The sequence below is a fragment of the Oratosquilla oratoria genome, chromosome 10 (assembly GCF_046742065.1).
Source record: "Oratosquilla oratoria isolate Oo_2021 chromosome 10, ASM4674206v1, whole genome shotgun sequence".
NCBI classification, from domain to species: Eukaryota; Metazoa; Arthropoda; class Malacostraca; order Stomatopoda; family Squillidae; genus Oratosquilla; species Oratosquilla oratoria.
Genome location: NC_134786.1, coordinates 9,150,223 through 9,168,836, shown reverse-complemented (window position 1 = coordinate 9,168,836; position 18,614 = coordinate 9,150,223). Strand labels below are relative to the sequence as shown.

General features: G+C 39.6%; 1 protein-coding gene across 3 annotated transcripts in view; it reads left to right on the top strand.

The window, feature by feature from the left end:
• The window catches only part of Bcat (Branched chain amino acid transaminase), a 79,553-nt gene extending 65,175 nt beyond the window's left edge, over positions 1-14,378 (top strand). For all 3 annotated transcript variants that reach the window (XM_076191435.1, XM_076191436.1, XM_076191437.1), the window contains exons 3-8: positions 29-235; positions 4,655-4,885; positions 8,449-8,637; positions 11,388-11,502; positions 11,721-11,875; positions 12,795-14,378. In XM_076191435.1, coding sequence (XP_076047550.1) covers positions 29-235; positions 4,655-4,885; positions 8,449-8,637; positions 11,388-11,502; positions 11,721-11,875; positions 12,795-12,983 — 1,086 coding nt within the window. In that variant the 3' untranslated portion in view covers positions 12,984-14,378. The remainder of the gene's footprint in view (positions 1-28; positions 236-4,654; positions 4,886-8,448; positions 8,638-11,387; positions 11,503-11,720; positions 11,876-12,794) is intronic.
• The last annotated feature ends 4,236 nt before the right edge of the window (positions 14,379-18,614 follow it).

The window sequence follows — 18,614 nt, the reverse complement described above, 5'->3', positions numbered from 1 at the left end:
GTTTTAGTTATACATATTCATTTTTCAGGCTTCTGATCTGGAGATAGAGTTTTGTTCACCAGACCAGCTAAAGCCTAAGCCCCCAGTTAGCGAGCTGGTGTTTGGTAAGAACTTCACAGACTACATGCTCAAGATTGAGTGGGATGGAAACCACGGATGGGGCAAGCCAAGAATAGTGCCTTTCCAAAACCTCACGCTACACCCAGCTGCCAAAGTTCTTCACTATGCTACAGAAGTTAGTAATAAGTATAAGTTTGTTGAATATGCTTTTGTTTTGGATGTAGTTATGTAATTTTTTTCATTTGATGTATCAGGACTTGATGAAGTATTTTTTTCTTGTACTATGATGATAGTGAAATGTTTTTATATGCAGAAAGAGTGAGGGCAATAGATTGATTGTTTGATATGTTTTATATTGATGTTAGAATCTCCACTTAATATAGTATTGTAGAGAATAGCAAGTTTTTGATTTGGTAATAGTGTGGACTTTGTGATTGTTAATGTAATGACATTATAATTGTGTTTGTTGATGAGTGATGAATTTAAATTTTAGTTCTGAAGGAATTAGTTAGACTAGTTTAAAGCTTTCTGAATATTCTTAGCAGCTTACACTTAACAATTAGTAATAGATTGGTTTGACTGTTTCAAGGAACATTGGATTGACCGGAACTGCAAGATGCTGTGTTGGTTCACATTTTGATTCTTGGTGGTGAAAGGAGTAATATTCCAGGTTATAATCCATAAAAAGGACTCAATTCCTGGATTTTAGTTCTTTTGGAATGGTGTGGGATGAGTGAAGGGTGAGCCTATGCCTTGGCTGGCCACCTCTTATAAGAGGAAAAAGATCTTTTGGTATGTGCATGTATGGAAAATTGCCCTGCCCATCTGTGTATCCTGAGTGTGTTAGTGTGTATATGTTTCTTTTATACTGTACCTATTTGTATTTATGTAATTATAGTACACAGGAAGGGAGCAATACTTGTGGGGTCCTCTCTCTAATTCTCTGATTTATCATACCTAGTTTCAAATTCATTATATGGTTCCAACTTGGTCTTCTTCCAATTATCATACATAGATTTGAATTCATGTATTGCTTGGGCTATATCACCTAAGGTATTCCATATATGCATCTGTATGGATAACTGTTTCTTCTAAGTATCTTCTCAGTTCCATGAAATTTGCTTTTGCATAAGGGGGTAGAAAAGAGCCTAAATGTGTTTGAGATGAAGTATTTAAGAGGTATGGTTGGGATTATGGGGGTAGAGTAAGAAGTAAGGAAGTGAGGTGGAGGGAGGGGTTGGAAAGAGAGCTAGCATATTGAAGAATACTGGGATGTTGTGGGCATATGGGAAGAATGATTGAAGAAAGAGTAGGAAATAGATTGTGGAAAGTAGAGATGGAGTGAACTTAAGGTGGTGATCAAAAATAGGATGGATGAATGGGAAGGGGGTCTTGAATATAAAGGGAAAGTCTATCAAATGAGGAAGGAAGAGGGCAAGAGATAGGTGTGAGTCGAGAGTAGTTGTACTTGTAAATAGATCATATACTCGTACTGATGCAGCCAAAAGGCATTTCTTCATGTCTGCTCTACAATTCCATGAGTGGTTAAGGGGGAGGCATGCCATGTAATGAAGGGGTGGGGGTAAATCACCTTCAGCTGTTGGGTTGTGCTCTGTCCTGCTGCATTGCTTCTGACCCGGGCAGGAGACAGGGATGACCCTCCTTCCACAAGGAGCTGAATTAGAAGGGACAACAAATAGGTGTCGGATGGATTTGAAATGGGTAAAGGCTAGGAGTATTCCTCGATTAGGCCCCCACATTATAAGGAAGAAAGGGCCTTTTGGTATTTATCTAATTGTAGTATACAGGAAAGGATCAATGCTGATTGGGTCCAGTCTCCTATTCTAATTTTTTCTCACACCTATCCTCAAATTCATGCACAGTTCTGTATCCTTGATTTCCAATTATCATATTTATATTTGCATTTTTGTATTGTTTGAGCTTGGGCTATATCACTTCCTAAGCTATTCCAAATATGCATCTGTACAGAAAACTGTATTTCTTCACATCCTTGAGATGTGGTCATCTAAGAATTTCTTAATTTCCTCCCATGACCTCTTAAAGTCCTCACATATTTAATAAGGAGATCTCTTCTGTCAGTGCAATCTATCCCCTTTAGTGCCCTGAATACAGTAATCACATCACCTCTTTCTCTTTGATCTTTCAAAGTTGGCAGACCCAGTGCATTTGGTCTCTCCTCATATGGTTTATCTACCAGGCTGGTGACCAGTTTGATATATGTGTGTACAAGTTCTCTTAAACATCTTCCACTACTTTCTTTGATCATATTTACAGATGTAAGTTTCTGCTGAGCATAACATGACATGGATAATACTTTCCTTTGAGGTGTTTTGTTTATGAATATGGAACTAAACTAGCTATTTAAGATATTGCAAATATGTTCATTTGAATGTGTAAGTTGACCATTGGCAGGCAAAAGTGGACCAATGCAGTTCCTGATACCTCTATGTAACTAGAATTCTTAGTGTTTTTATTTGATTTAACAGCAATTTTCATTTCTTACTGTTGGTTTTTTTCTTGATTGTCTTTTTTTTTCAATTCTTCTGGGTCATTACATAACTTTGATAATTGGTGTGATTTTCTTTCCTTCTCTGAGGCAAAGATATGCATAGGTGTTTTTTTTTTATTATAATGTATATCAATTAAAAATATATGTTTATTTAATTTCTCATAATGGTATATTACAGAGAAAAACAGCATAGGAACAGTGCAGTTTTTTTTTATATATTTCAAAATAAAAAGAAACATATTATATGCAAGCAAATATGGTAATTTATATACAGCCACCCCACAAAACCTCTTGGGACCTGTCCAAATTATTAGGATGAAAAAAATGTACCAAGTTATTTTGTGTTTCTCCCTCGATGCAGTAAGATTTGTCTAGCCATTGGTGGTTGGCAACTTGTCTGGCATCTTTCCATCACTGTTGCTGCAAAAAAGCCATTAATTGTAACACTTAATGTATTTGAAAGTAGGTATATTAATGTTCCTCTGACCTCCTGTGTTGATGATTGCATGATTATTTTTTATCTTTCTTTATGTGTTGATATGGTTGGTTCTTCACTTTTGAATGAAGGAAATGCCCATACAATGGCCTACAGGTAGGAGAATCTCTCCATAAAGGAAATTCATGCTTGTTCTGGCTGAGACAAAAATAGTTACATTCCTGCTTGCAGCAGCGTGCCCATCAAATCTTGTTCCATCTTACAAACCTATTACTTTTAAGCCACTGAAAAATTTCTGAGACTACAGAAAACCTGCTGCAAAAGGAAGTGACCAAGAACCCTTGTTTGACAGTCTCTCAGATAAAAAAAAATCTCGCCCAAACTGCTGGAAATTGTTGCAGTTCACACCATACGTCTACTTCAGAAAGACCTGAAACTCCCCAGCTGCAACACTGCCAAGCAGCCACTCTTCATCAATGACATGAGAAAGAAATACCTTAATTTTGCCAAGAAATATAAAAATTGGACACCACAGCAGTGGGAAGTGATGAGAAAGAAATGCCTTAATTTTGCCAAGAAATATAAAAATTGGACACCACAGCAGTGGGAGGTGATGTGGTCTGATGAAAGCACCTCCCTGCTAAGGTGAAACTACCCCCTGTTGTCGACTGGTACAACCCTGCCTTTACCATACCAACAGTAAAGCACCCACAATCGTCATAGTGTGAGGATGTTTTAGTGGTGGTGCTGGTCACGATGGCCTCTACTTCCTTACTGTCTTCAATGATCACTCACTACACTTTCATAAGATGCACGGCTGCATCACTTTCACGCATAACTTTACACCATGTCTCAAGGGAAAGAAAGTAACAAAGAGTTTTGCAGATCGCAATATCTGTATTCTGGATTGGTCCTCTAATTTGTCTGACCTTAACCCTATTGAGAATTGTTGGTAAGTCATGAAAAGGAAGCTTGTTTTATCCAAGTGGACCTCGCTTAAACACCTCTCGTATGAAATCAATCTTCTGTAGGTGAAGGACTTGTCTTTGAGTTACTTCAACAAACTCACCCCCCAGGATGCCTAAATGTCTCAGTATGGTGATTAAAACCAAAGGTAACATGACCAAATTTTAGGGTGAGTGGTATGTAAGAAAATATAAGAGGGAGAAATGCAAAATAACTTGGTACACTTTTTTAATACTAATAACTTGTGTGGGTCCCAAGATTTTTTGTGGTGGCTGGATACATATATTTTCATGCACACACACACATATATATACATTCATGTATTTATTCTTTCTTCTTCTTCCCCTTATTGATTTTGTCCCATGATATTAGTTGTCAATTGATAAGGAAAATCATTTAGTGTGCAATGCATGGCATGCTATTGGATTTATGCATTTATTATTATTTTTTTTAACTAAGAATATATTTTATTACTGTAGTACATAACTGAATTATTGTTACTTAATTTTTTGTATTTTTGTTAGACGGTTCTTGGCTGTAGTTACTTTTTTTGTAATGGTTCCAATGTGCTTCTCTAAAATAGGTTACTACATTGATACAAAGGTATTAAGCTATTACTCTGTTCAAATAGTTACTTTTAACTATGATTATTTCATTTGCAGCTGTTTGAAGGTATGAAGGCCTATCGTGGAGTTGATGGTGAAATTCGTCTCTTTCGGCCAGATAGGAACATGGCGCGAATGAATCGCACTGCTGAACGGTCAGCACTGCCAACATTTGACGGAGAGGAGTTGATTGAATTGATAAAGAGACAGGTGCAGTTGGAGCAAGAGTGGGTGCCCCATTCTGAGTCATCTAGTTTGTACATAAGACCTACAATGATTGGCACAGAGGTAAGATACTCCTTGTAGAATAAGGAAGGCAGAAACTTTTTGAGATGTTGGGTTTGGCAAATCTGATTGTAACAAAATGGTGACTGAGAAATGTGGAGGTGAAGAAGAAGACAAGGGTAGAAAGACAGCAATCTATCTATCTTTATATACACCAAGAGCTTTTTCCCCCTTATAAGGGAGGTAGCCAAGTCAAAGGCACATACCCACTCCCACCCATTCCACTCCCCTCCACCAGCCCCTCCTTCCTCTCATCTTAGCTCCTCATGGATGACAGGTCATCCCTGTATCCGACCCACTGCCCTGGGTCAGAAACAATGTAGCAAGACACAGTACATCCACAGCAAGGCTGCTTCACTTAATTGGCAACCCTCCCTCTTCTCCATCCCCTCATGCAGAACAAAAGAAGACGGGGAGAAATCCCTTTGGGCCGTGTCAAAATATCATTCACACATGAAAAACAATACATGAATTTAAAAACAGTTTAGATAAAATGAGATATGAAGATGGGACACCACAAGCATAGCTCCCCTTCCTGTAAAATACAACTAGGTGAATACATAAGCACCCAAACAACCCTGCCTCTACCATACCAACAGTAAAGCACCCATAATCAGTCATGGTGTGGGGGTGTTTTAGTGGTAGTGCTGGTCTCCACTTCCTTCCTAAGGGCCAAATGATGAATGCTGATCATCACGTCAGCATCTTCAACGATCACTTACTGCATTTTTTGTGCAGAAAAGAGAACATAAAGAGAGCTATTAGAGTAAATCCGTGCTGAGGTAGTGTGTGTATATGGAAAGAATAGACAAGGAAAGCGTAGCAAAGAAAGTGTGGAAACAGACGTGAATTGAGTAAGCTTGAGAACAAGACCAAGAATTGGATAGATGGGGTGAAGGGGGCTGTGGATTCATACAGTGTGTTTGTTGAACAGGGGAAGAAAAGAGTGCAAAAGACATGAGTGAATGGAGGAAAACTCAATAACTGAAAGGATGATTCAGCCCAAAATGATGTTGCCTCAAGTTTCACTGTTCACAGTTTCAAGTTTCACCCACAGTTCCACAATGGCTGGCAATGACTCTCAAACCCTCCCATAGATCTCTCTGGGAAGAAATATTGGAGAACTGGGTGTGTTGTATTAGTATATTTATTTTATTTATTAATATTTATATTATTTTATTTATATTATTATCATTCTTATTTTATCTATTTTTTTATCATTTATATATATATATTTTTTCGCATCCGACCTAGTTATGGACCAAAAGGTCTATTTTTGGCATGCTCTGCCTTTGTAGTAGTAGGAGAGCAACCACTGTTAATCAGCCCCTTATGAATAAAATTATAGGAAACAGTCAAATTTGATGGAAAGATATCTTGAGCATTATCTGGAGACAGAATGTCCAGGGACCATCCCTTACAGGTACCTATTTTTGGTCTATGTTGTCCTCATTTGTTCCATGATTTATTTTGTGTAATAGTGGTGGGAGGATGTCACCATATGGTAAAGCATTGGGGTTAAACCAGCTCTAGCTGGCCTTGCTGAGGAAAAGCCATGTCCCAGTGCATTACTCGACCCAATGCAATGTGATGGACAGGGTAACCGTTCATCCCCAAGACAACAAGATGGGAAAGGTGATTGAATAGGTTTTATCTGTTTATGGTGTGGGTATAGACTTAAAGGAAGGGAAGGGGTTTTTGTATATATATGTACAGATTAACCATGAAATGCATGAGGGTTATGTTCCTAAATACATTGGACACTTAGAATTCATGCACTTAGAGGATAATTTCCCAATAGAAGCTGAGCAAAATCCTACCTCTTGAGGATGTCCTGTAAAGGAACATTCTCTGAAGACATGGTAATAACACATCAGGACCCCACCACATCATTTATATGGCAAGCCTTTCTCCTTGTCCCCTGATGCAAAAGTAAAGATGAGGAGACATCTTTTTGGTCCATGTCAATTAAGTATTCATCCACAACCATTCTGCACTTGCTCCAATCTCTTGCCTTCTCCCTTTCCTGGTAAACAGACATTCCCATTTACTCAAGGTTCCCTTTACCCCCTCCGTATAGACATAATAAATGAATAGATCCAATGTATGATAATGGAAAAACACTAAAGTAAGAAGGTAATCCATAATTCAAAAAATATATGATATCATGAATTGTCAGTCATAGCAACCAGGGTTAAGACTTCACCCCACACTATGCAACACATTATGGAAGACTACATTGTACACAATCATGTATGCCAACAACACAATATACACTGTAAAAGGGATTTATGGGAAAATCCTGTTCCAGCCATGGCATTCCTAAGGGAGACAGGACTGCTCAGCTTGTCTTAGGGAACAAAACAACAGCAACAACAACAACCACAGAGGATTGTGGTACTCCCCAAGGCAGGCGTAGCTCCTCTTGGGGATCGGTGCCACCTGCGTAGAGTTGATGGCCAGGGGTGGTTGCTGCTGTTTGGCCCCCAACTCTTGGGGTTGGGGGTGGTCCCACGACGTAGACGCTGCAGCTCCAGGACCACTATACACTATAATTAACCTCCACCCCATCTCCTCCATTCTCTACTACATGTGACCCTAAATACTTAAAACTCCCCACTTCCTGTAGCCTCTTTCTTTTAAGGCTTAACTCCAACTCACTTCCATCTTCTCCCATTGTACATTTCATCACCTTAATTTTGCCCACATTTACTTTCCTCTTTCCTCTTACATACTCTCCTAAACTCTGTCATTAGTTGCCTCAGACCCTCCCCTGACCTGGGTACAAGAATGTTGTCATCCGCAGACCACTGGCTTTCCTTCCACTTCCTGTCACTCTCATCATCATCTCATCACTCCCCCCCCCCCAACACCCTCGGATTTGCCTCGTGTAACCCCTTCCATCAATACATTCAAGAACCATTGTGACATTACTCTGAAAGACAACACACTGCTGCATGCCAGACCCCCTGATATCCACCCTTCTGAATCCTCTCTCCCATGAAAGGACAGAGTCCACTTGGCCAGACTGCGGTGCGGCCACCACCCAGCACTTCTAAGCTACCAGAAGAGGCTGGATGACCGCATTGTGAACAGCTGCCCAGGATGTAACACTTCACCCCATACCATACAACACATAATGGAAGACTGCATTATACACAATCATGCATGCAAACAACACAACATACACTCTATAAAGGATTTGTGGGAAAACCCAGTTTCGGCTGTAGCATTCCTTGGGGAGACGGGACTGCTTGGACAGACAGTCTAGGGAATGACAACAACAACAACAACAACCACAGAGGAATACAGTAATAGTGAAATTGATAATGACATAGAAAATAACCAAGATTCGGGTTACAAAAGAATTATATATGAGATAAATAACTTAGAGCAGCCATAAACAGTAACAACAATCAACAATTGTCACAATATATAACTTATGGTAATTATTGAAATGATGTCGCTGTTAAATGTACTCCCCTTGAGTATGTCATACAAGGCTGCAATATATAACAAAAAACTGGTGAGGTTATGAATATAACATTTTTCATTTGTGCTTTCAGGAAATATTGCGTGTGGATAAATCAAACAAGGCTCTGCTGTTCATCATACTTTGTCCAGTGGGACCCTACTATCCCACCGGGTTTAAGCCCGTGTCACTTCTAGCTGACCCTGCTCATGTCCGTGCCTGGCCGGGAGGCTGTGGAGCCATGAAAATGGGTTCAAACTATGGACCCACACTGGCAATCCAGGTAAGTTTCAGAATGCAACACTGGCAATATTCTAGTATAATAAATTAAGTGTTGAGACATTCTGTGAAACTAGTCAGGAATAAACTCAGACTGAGACTCCTGTACTTCCTACTCCACTTATGTCAATATTAAGTGTGTATGATATTGGTAATTATGATTAAGAACAATGATGGGAAGGCTAAAGGAATTAGTGATGGATAGGCTTATGACTTGTAAAAGGGGGGGGTCAAAGGACAAAGATTTTCGGTGTTGGTTTGTGGTCCAGTAAAATCTCAACTGTCTGGACCACTGTGGACCTAAAATAGTCTGTATGATACCATTTCCTGGTTCCCTTACACTATTGTACATACATACACCAAGGCTTTTTCCCTCTTACAAGGGAGGTATCCAAAAAGAAAAAGGCATAAAACCATTCCCACCCATTCCATCCCTAAATACACTCCACTCCCCTCCACCCTCCTTCTTATCTTAGCACCTCCTGGATAACAGGTCATCCCTGCACCTTGTCCACTGCCCTGGGTCAGAGGTAGTGTCGCTATTATACGTACATATACCAAAAGACATTTCCCCCTTACAGGAGGGATGGGGGGATTCAAACCCCCACCATACACCCATCCACCACAAACCCAGTCATTGTCCTTACAAACTTGGTACTTAATGAGTGAAAGATCATTTGGGTTTCCTGCCATCAAGACTACTTTCACAGCACGGCCAGAGCTGGTTTACCTCCCTCCCTCATCCACTCATGATTATGTATGGAGGAGACTAGAACTCCCTCCTTCCACTTTCATGCAGCAACATAGAAACAGTCCCACACCAACACAGCACAGACAGCATTCCAAAATTTCTTACCAGAGAGATCTGTGGGAGGGCCCAAGGATCATTGCCAATTACTGTGGGGCTGTGGGTTTTCCTCTTGGTGAAACTTGAGTCATTTAATGACCTAAATTTTAGGGTTATGGTTGGAGTTCTTCCCCTAGACTTTCTTATGTCTTGACTTCTGATCCATCTACGAACATTCAGAGAGCATGATCCCAAATCCCATCACTCCTTCTCTTTTTATTGCCTTTTATGACTTGCACATGAGTCACAGTGGCAGAATTTTCGTCCCCCTACTATGGGATGCCTTGGCTGGTTACCTCCCTTATAAGGGGGAAGAGCCCCTTGATATATAGACGGTGTATAGATAGAAATTTGAGGCAACAATTCTTATTTACTTGCTTCTCTTGCACTATAATTAACCTCCACCCCATCTCCTCCATTCTCTACTACATGTGACCCTAAATACTTAAAACTCCCAACTTCCTGTAGCCTCTTTCTTTTAAGGCTTAACTCCAACTCACTTCCATCTTCTCCCATTGTACATCTCATCACCTTAATTTTGCCCACATTTACTTTCCTCTTTCCTCTCACATACTCTCCTAAACTCTGTCATTAGTTGCCTCAGACCCTCCTCTGACCTGGGTACAAGAATGTTGTCATCCGCAAACCACTGGCTTTCCTTCCACTTCCTGTCACTCTCATCATCTTTAACTCCCCCCCCCCCAACACCCTCGGATTTGCCTCGTGTAACCCCATCCATCAATACATTCAAGAACCATTGTGACATTACATAACCATGATGCTTCTCCATCTTTACCTCAGAATACTCCCTCTCTCCAACTGCTGTAAAAAATAAGTCAAGTCACTCTAGTGTATTGGGTAAAAAGAGAAAAAAATCAAACAATAACTCGAATGGCTTCAAGAAATGGATTAATTCTGAGAACATCTGGCAGACAAGATTGAAAATGTAACTATGTTCATTAGAAGGGATAGTGCCTAGGGATTTGAAGATGGCTAATATAGTGCCAGTTTGTAAAGAAAAAGTTTAGAGGAATTTCTTGTCCCTGACAAGGGCAGCCAAACCACAATCCCACATCAGAAAAAAATAAAACGCTGGCTGAGCAGGTCGAGGGGATGGCGGTTTGAATCCTGCCACTGGTGAAGTTGAACCAAGGGCATGGTTTATTAAATTCCACGCTACAAAGTCTTCTGTGAGGGGCACTGTCCTAGCCTTCCGATAGGGGGGAGTTTGTGACGTTAAACCATATCATCAAGTACCCCTCCCTCACAGCTGCTTGTGGTTGAATGGTCACCCTATTCCCTGTCACTGTTTGGGCCAAAAGCAGTGCAATGAGGTTCAGCTCTTCCACAAGAGAGCCTGAGAGCTAAAGTTGGATTACCCCCACCACTTCACCATACAGCAACCTCCCGTCCTCATCCACTCATCTATAAAACAGATTAGAACATCCTTTCAGGCCATATTATCCCATCATCCACTCTGTCACTCTCTCCCATCATTTATTTTGGACTTTCCTTATTCTAGTCAACAGACATACATGTACATCTGAATCTCCCTTCTTGGTATTCAACCATCTCATTTTGCATTCCTCGAGCCCAATCAACTTATTTCTGTTTTCCATACTCATTTTGCTTCTTTGCTCATTCTTTCCACATGCCAAAACCACTTCCACACTCTGGTTTCCACAATCCGATAGTGTTCCACTCATAACAGTTTCACCTCCACATTTCTCATGCTCTCAAAACTAGGTAAATGAGAGAATGTGAATATTTAATTCTTAATTTGAACAAAAGTAGATATATATCATTATGTATATAAGTAGAAAATCTGTATCTTGAATATGTATTTTGTATTTATATTGTTTTGTTGAATTATCTTGAGACAAAATTTTTCTTGTCTTCCAAAACAGAAACTGGCCGAAAGTAAAGGTCTCCAGCAAGTTTTGTGGCTTTTTGGAGATGATCATAAGATATCTGAAGTAGGGGCCATGAATCTCATGGTATACATCGACAAAGGTGATGGAGGTAAGTATTTTGAAAAAAAAAAAAAAAAAAAAAAAAATGCCATAGTTTTTTTTTCAGCAAAAACTCTTCAATTTCTCATTTGCATGTCCAATGATGAAGCTACAGAAGACTTGGAGTAGGAAGTTTATATGAATATAAATTTCCTGGTTATTTTATGGAGGAACATGACTTTGATAAAAATGTTATGTATTTTACAAAATTGTGGTTATGTATTTCAGGTAGAGAACTTATAACACCCCCACTTGATGGTATTATTCTTCCTGGTGTGACTCGTCAGTCTCTACTAGAACTTGCCCGCAGTTGGGGAGAATTTGATGTGACTGAGCGTGAAATGACAATGGGTGAACTCCTTCAGTTAGAGAGTGAGGGCAGAGTAAGTAGAATGAAATACTTAGATCTGTTGCTAAAGGCTCTACCCCATGTTTATAGAACTACTGATAATTACGACTGTTGCTTTGAGTTTCACTGATGGGAAACTGGCAGCCTCACATTAGCTTACAACAGTCTGGAAACTAGCACAAGAGTGTTGTCCTTGTTGTATTAGTGTGGGTTTGTTTTTCTTAGTGTCTGATAGGATGCAGAGAACAGGTACTGATTGTCAGATTTCCTATGTTAAAACAGTGTGTGGGAGTGGATACTTACCTTTTGACTTGGCTATCTTCCTTGTAAGGGAAAAAAAAGCCTTTTGTATGTAGATAGATAGTATCTACCTAATTGTAGTATACAGGAAAAGAGCAGTGCTCATTGGGTCCTGTCTCTTACTCTCCAGTCCATCATACCTAGCCTGAAATTCATGAACAATTCCCACTTAGTCTATATCTTTAATTTCCAATTATTATATTCAGATTTTAATTCATGTATTGTTCCAGTTTGGGCTATGTCATCATCTAAGCTATTCCAAATATATATGGATAAAATGGAAAACTATTTCTTTACATTCTATAAACATGTAGTCTTTCATAATCTGTTCCCATGATCTCTTAAAGGTCGTGTGTGTGGGAGAGATTCACTACAGATTTATCATGGTTTTTGGATCATGTGTTACCCTCCATCAATCTTTCTTTTACTATCTTCGTGTCTTCACCTCCTCAGCATAACATAATTTCCAGCAATAGACATGGTGGTTATTATTGATGAAATACTGATATGCCAGTGTCTCCTCTCAGTTGAGATGAATTGTCCAGCATTGCCTATAATAAAAACCTGGAGTGGTCAGTGGAAACTAATGGATGATGTATTTAGGAATATGTTTTTAATGCATAATTTAATTTCTGATTCTTTCTTTCTTTTAGCTTCTGGAAATTTTTGGATCTGGGACAGCTTGTGTTGTGTGTCCTGTGGCAGAGATACATTATGGAAATCACGTTTTGAAAATCCCAACGATGGAGCACGAGAACCCTCTCAATCAGAGATTCTTCAGAGCCCTGACCGACATTCAGTATGGCCGTGTTCCTCATGAGTGGGCTATTCCTATTGAGTGATCAAGACTGAAACTTCAGGAATATAACAGACACATCTTCGTAGCACCCCTCTTAATTTTTCACTTGGTCCAGCCATTGTTGAAGGATAATGGGATCACCTTAGTGATATTTTCTTCTTTTTAGCAATTCTTCACCATCATTCTTTACCTGTAGAAAATTTTAACATACCATACATCCAACCACAACATCAGACTGTATTCATGCACTGTGAATGTGATCATTAATGAATAGAAAATTCATACTCATTGCTACCAGTATTATATGTTGATGTAACATACTTGGTTAAATGCTAAGGAATTGAATTACTTACAACCTGATTTAATCTGAAGTGGTCCATTCTTAGATGTATATTTATGTAAATATATAATTTTTATTATTTATTTGAGAGCTTCACAAGCACTTATATACTTTCATAAATTTGTCACCCATAATCAAACTGCTTCATAAATCTTGAATTAAGAAACACAAGGAAGCTTAGGCTTTCAATTTCATTTATACTCTATCAAACCAAACCAAGGTCAGATAGTGTATTGTACTTAAGATTTCTAAAATTCTTGTCATGCTGGTATTTTTAAAGTTACCTGCAGAAGTAACCAAAGTAACTCAACAGGTTAGGATGAGAGGCAGAGGATCTGGGGAAGGTATGGTTGGCTTCATGAGGCGGAGATGCTGTTGTCATGTTTGCCCAACCTAAAACACGTGAGATTGTAATACCTTATTATCGCCAGACTCTTTCTGCTTGCGTGTATGAATACATTTTACCACAAAGTATGTTGCAGAATCTTGAGTTTGATCTGAAAGTTGTTGTGGTATTCAGAGTGATATATGGTACCAATGTGAAAGTTCATATTTTGATATTGATAGATTTGGTAGAAATTTGTTATGCATGTGTGTTGCAATTAGCAAGCGTAGTGATTGTTATAAGTGGTACACGGCTCCACTCGCAGACATAACAGGAAAGTCACTTTTTCCTCCTGAAAGTTGCGAAAGTTCCCATTTTTAAAAGATCATACAGTGTCTTAGTATGATTTGTAATTTATGACAGACTAGAGAAATATTCTCTTAACAGCACTTTTTGATTGTACATGAATTGATTTTCCTACATTCCTTTTTAAGGATGTCTCTTATTGGTCCAACTGCACGTAGTGCATTTTATAGAGTCTCCTGTAAATACTATTTTTTAGAGATTGTTTAGTTTTGTAGATTGTTAAATGTTTCACATGAAAAATTTCCCCTCGGTCGTTTGTTGCAATTGTCATTGAAAATTTATTTTCCCATCAGATACTTTGTGAGTGCATACCTTCCTTGGCAATTTGACTTTATAGGGTTGTGTATTATGTACTCTAATGACAAATGCAGCATGTCGTGTAAGGGAAATAAAAATGACAACTTTGATACTCGATTCTTAGTTCAACCTTCCTTTCTCCAATAAATGAAACCAGCTTGTACTTGCCCTATATACATCCTATGTATCTTATGTGATAATGATATGTATACCAATGGATTTTTCCCCCTTACAAGGGAGGCAGCCAAAAAACAAAGGCATAAAATCCACTCCCACCCATTCCATCCCTACATACTCCACTCATATCCACCCTCCCTCCGTCTTATCTTGGCTCCTAGATGACAGGTCATCCCTGCATCTCGCCCACTGCCCTGGGTCAGAAGCAATGCAGCAAGACGCTGCACATCCACTGTATGCCCACTTCACTTAATCAGTGACCTCCCTCTGTTCCCTTATGCAGAAAAAGAGAAGATGGGGAGAAATCCCTTTGGGCTGCATCAAAATATCAAAACACATACTCCCTCACCCCCCCATTCCCCACCCCCATTCATCACGCCATCATCCATACACAACTATTCTCTACTCACCCCTACCGTCTGTCTTCTCCCTTCCTTCCTCAACAGACATTCCCCTCTTTGGTGATGTTAGATAAGTACATATGTGCACTGGTGCTTTGGGAAATCTGACAGAGTTACAAAAAAAAAACACCATATGGGGATAGAGGGAACCTTATATTTGACCAAGAAGTTAAACCTGGAAGTCTAGAGATTCTGTGAAATGTGAGTGATGTCAGTCAATTGATCCTACTCATGTGGTGTACAAGGGAAATGAACTTAGTCTTGAGTATAACTAGTGGTGCCTGGCTATTGATGTAACTCATTACAGAGGGGAGTTCCCTACTTATCTGTGGTCAATTGCAGCAAAGGTCATTTTGTGATATGGAGAAAATTGGAAAGAGAAGATGCACAATGCATCACAAAAGAATTGGACAATATCTATATAGAAAGAGGGTCAGCTGATGAGCTATTGATGGACAATAGTACAGTCTTTTGATTGCAGTATTTTGGAGATATGTTGCATTTAGACCTGCAACTTACAGACCAGGACAGAACAAAATGATAGAGAAGTACCACAGGATCATTATGAGGGGAGGAATCTCTCCCATTGGAGTATTATATTAGTATAACAGTACACTAAGATCTGGACAGGATGAGTTGTCTGTGCTGCAGTGTTCTGTGTACATCTATGAATGGAGGCATCCTTTAGTGAACCCTAGAAGAGTGGATAATGGCCAAAATGATAGCCTGAAGGTCAAAATGGGAGATGAGATTTGGGTAAAGCCACCTGATGCATGTTGTACTACTCAGTGGGGCAGGGGAACTGTTACTCGAGTGAAGTCACAGAATGATATATCTGTTGGTGACATGCCGAAACATGTGTTGGATGTCCAGCTGGTTGTAGCTCCATGATTCCCATCTGAAGATGTCGGTGATGATTCAGGCAGTAAATTGTTGTGTTCTGAAGGGCATGTGGAGCCACTGGTGGCTGATGAGAGTGATCTGAATGATCTTAAACATCCTTGGAAGAATACAAGACCTGTACAGATGGCTGTTGTAAATAATTTTTAATACGGTACTTAAATTTTCAAGTTATTTTCTAATATGAAAATATATTCTAATAACATTATAGTAAAATAGACCTGTACTCACCAATAATGAAAGGTTGATTGAATCTTGCACCTCAATTGGCTACTCTCAAATTGCCAGCCTATAGCATGGCCAGAAACATTGATGCTGGAGATGCTGACACCCCACACCACATTTATATTGTTGATATTTAAAATTAGCATTAACTTATATACTGCATATTGCTCCTCTGCTCGTTTTTTATTAATAAATGTATTTAAGGAATAAATAATGATAATTTTTAAGCTTTGAATTAGGAAAGTAAATGTTTGATAAGGTTTCAAGTACTAGGAATACATTTGAGAACTTACCGGTCACCTTTGTTTTAACCAGTGTAGATTCTCTAAATGTAGATACTTTAGAAATTCTAAAATCTTGAAGGCCTTCTGAACCGAAGACGTGATCCCTTGGTTAGAGGTTTCCAAAAAAAGAAGTCCTTCTTCGTCCTGAGCTCAGGGTAATCTGATTACTGTTCCGACGTTAGTGCGCACAGTATTCCAAGGGACTCTTACGAGTTCGAAAAGAGCTCAGAAGGCCACGGGTTAATATTTACTTTAAGTAATTTCTCAAAGTTAATTCCCGATTTATTAAACCAAAATTGTTACATAGATTTAATAAACAAAATAAAGAGGAGGGGAGTTTAATCGTATCTTATTTAAAGTTATGATAGACATGGTTTGAAGTTTCAGGAAAGGCTCCTGAATCGAAGAAAATAAACACACTGAGGGAAAGTTTCCTGAACAAAGGTAAGTATTAATATTCCCAATAACAATTACCACAACCTCCCTGACAACAAAAAGAAAGTGTTTAATGAATACAACATTTTCGAGGAAAATTTACAATAACCTTTTAATTAAGAGCTAAGTTCCAGAGCAACACAGTTGTTTTCCAAAGAAATAACCTCCTCCAAGTTTGAGCCCTCTTCAAAGGGCTCCAACTCGCTAGCCTGCAAAATAGGATCCCCAGGGGATTCATCCTCATGACAGGAATGTAACTCAGCATGGAGCTCTAAAGGGATTAAAAGTCTAATGTTGACTTTGATAGAGTTTCCATCAGGCTTAATGACAGAGACTGTACATATCACATGGTCTTGGTCAGGAAAAGTTTCAACAACACGAACTAAGGGCCAGAAGGGTCTGGTCTTGAAAGGCAGTTTCAAAAAAGCAATGTCACCCTTTTCCCAGCTTCTAGAACTGTGGTACACTGCTCTATCCCTTTCCCTTAAGCTGACCAAGTACTCTGTCTGTGGTAATTATTGTACACTGGCAGTAATTATTGTACACTGGCAACACTGGCGTAACTGTTTTCATGTTTGGTATCACTGTGTACTGTTAGTTACAGTCGCACCACAGGCGAGTGTAGTTCCCCTCTTGCAGTTCCTCTGTTGATGTGTAAGTTTATGTGTGTTTATTTTGTCCTGTTATGTACTGTGTTCATGCTGTGTTGCATGTTTGTCATAAATTGTTTATGTTGTGTTAATGTGTTGTATGGCTAACGCTAGATATTTTGTCTGTTTATGTTATAGATCTGAGAGCCGTTATTTTGTTGAATAAAGCTTGGAGTTTGTTACCAAGTGTTTCAGTCTCATAACAATTTATTCAACAAAATACTCGTCATGACTAAGCTGCTTAAGCCATGTCGACTGGACACGGATCCCAGCTCTCCTACGGCGGCCAAGGAGTGGAAACACTGGCACCGAACCTTTCAAAACTTCATGGAGGAGAGTGGAGAGACCGCACCCAACAAGCTGAAGGCTCTAGTGAACTGTGTATCCCCGAGTGTGTACGAACTCATCGAAGACTGTGCTACGTATGAAGGTGCCGTTGCAAAACTGTGTTTACGTCAAGTTACCGAATGAGATTTTTGCAAGGCATGTTTTGGCAACCCGACGACAGCAGTCAGGTGAATCCCTTGATGAATTTCTGAGAGAGTTACATAAACTAAGCAAGGGTTGTAACTTTAAGGCAGTCACAGCTGAACAATACCGGGAGGAGATGGTACGTGATGCGTTTATTAACGGTATTGCCTCAGCATTTATTCGTCAGCGCCTGCTAGAAAACAAGTCCTTGGATCTGGAGGCGGGGTATAGTCAGGCCCGTACATTGGATCTTGCCCAGCGTAATGCTGATTCCTACACGTCTTCCTTGCCTGTTCCTCATGCAGCTGCTTTAGTTCCAGGACGGCAAGGACAGCCTTGTGATGGCCAACAACCGCAGTCAACGAAAGAAGAGGCGGAAAGAAGATCACCTGTGGACTCGACTGTCGCTGCTGCACATTCGTCAAAGAAGAAATGCTATTTTTGTGGTAATGCATTACATATTACAGGTAGGAGTAGTTGTCCTGCCCGTGCTGTTACATGCAACAACTGTGGTAAGACAGGTCATTTTGCCAAAGTCTGTAGATCCAAGGGTAAGACTTCTGACAGCACTACTGCTACACTGTATAACCCCACTCTGCTCACACTTGCTGCCACTTTTCCAAAGAACCTTTCACATGCAGCTACAGACATCACTGTCAATGGTCATTCACTGAAAGCATTAATTGACTCATGCAGTTCGGACAGTTTCATAAGTGAGAAAGTGGCACAGAAACTAAAGCTGACAGTAGTTCTTGCAAGCAAGGAGATTTCAATGGCATCAGCATCTTTGAATACTAGCTCCC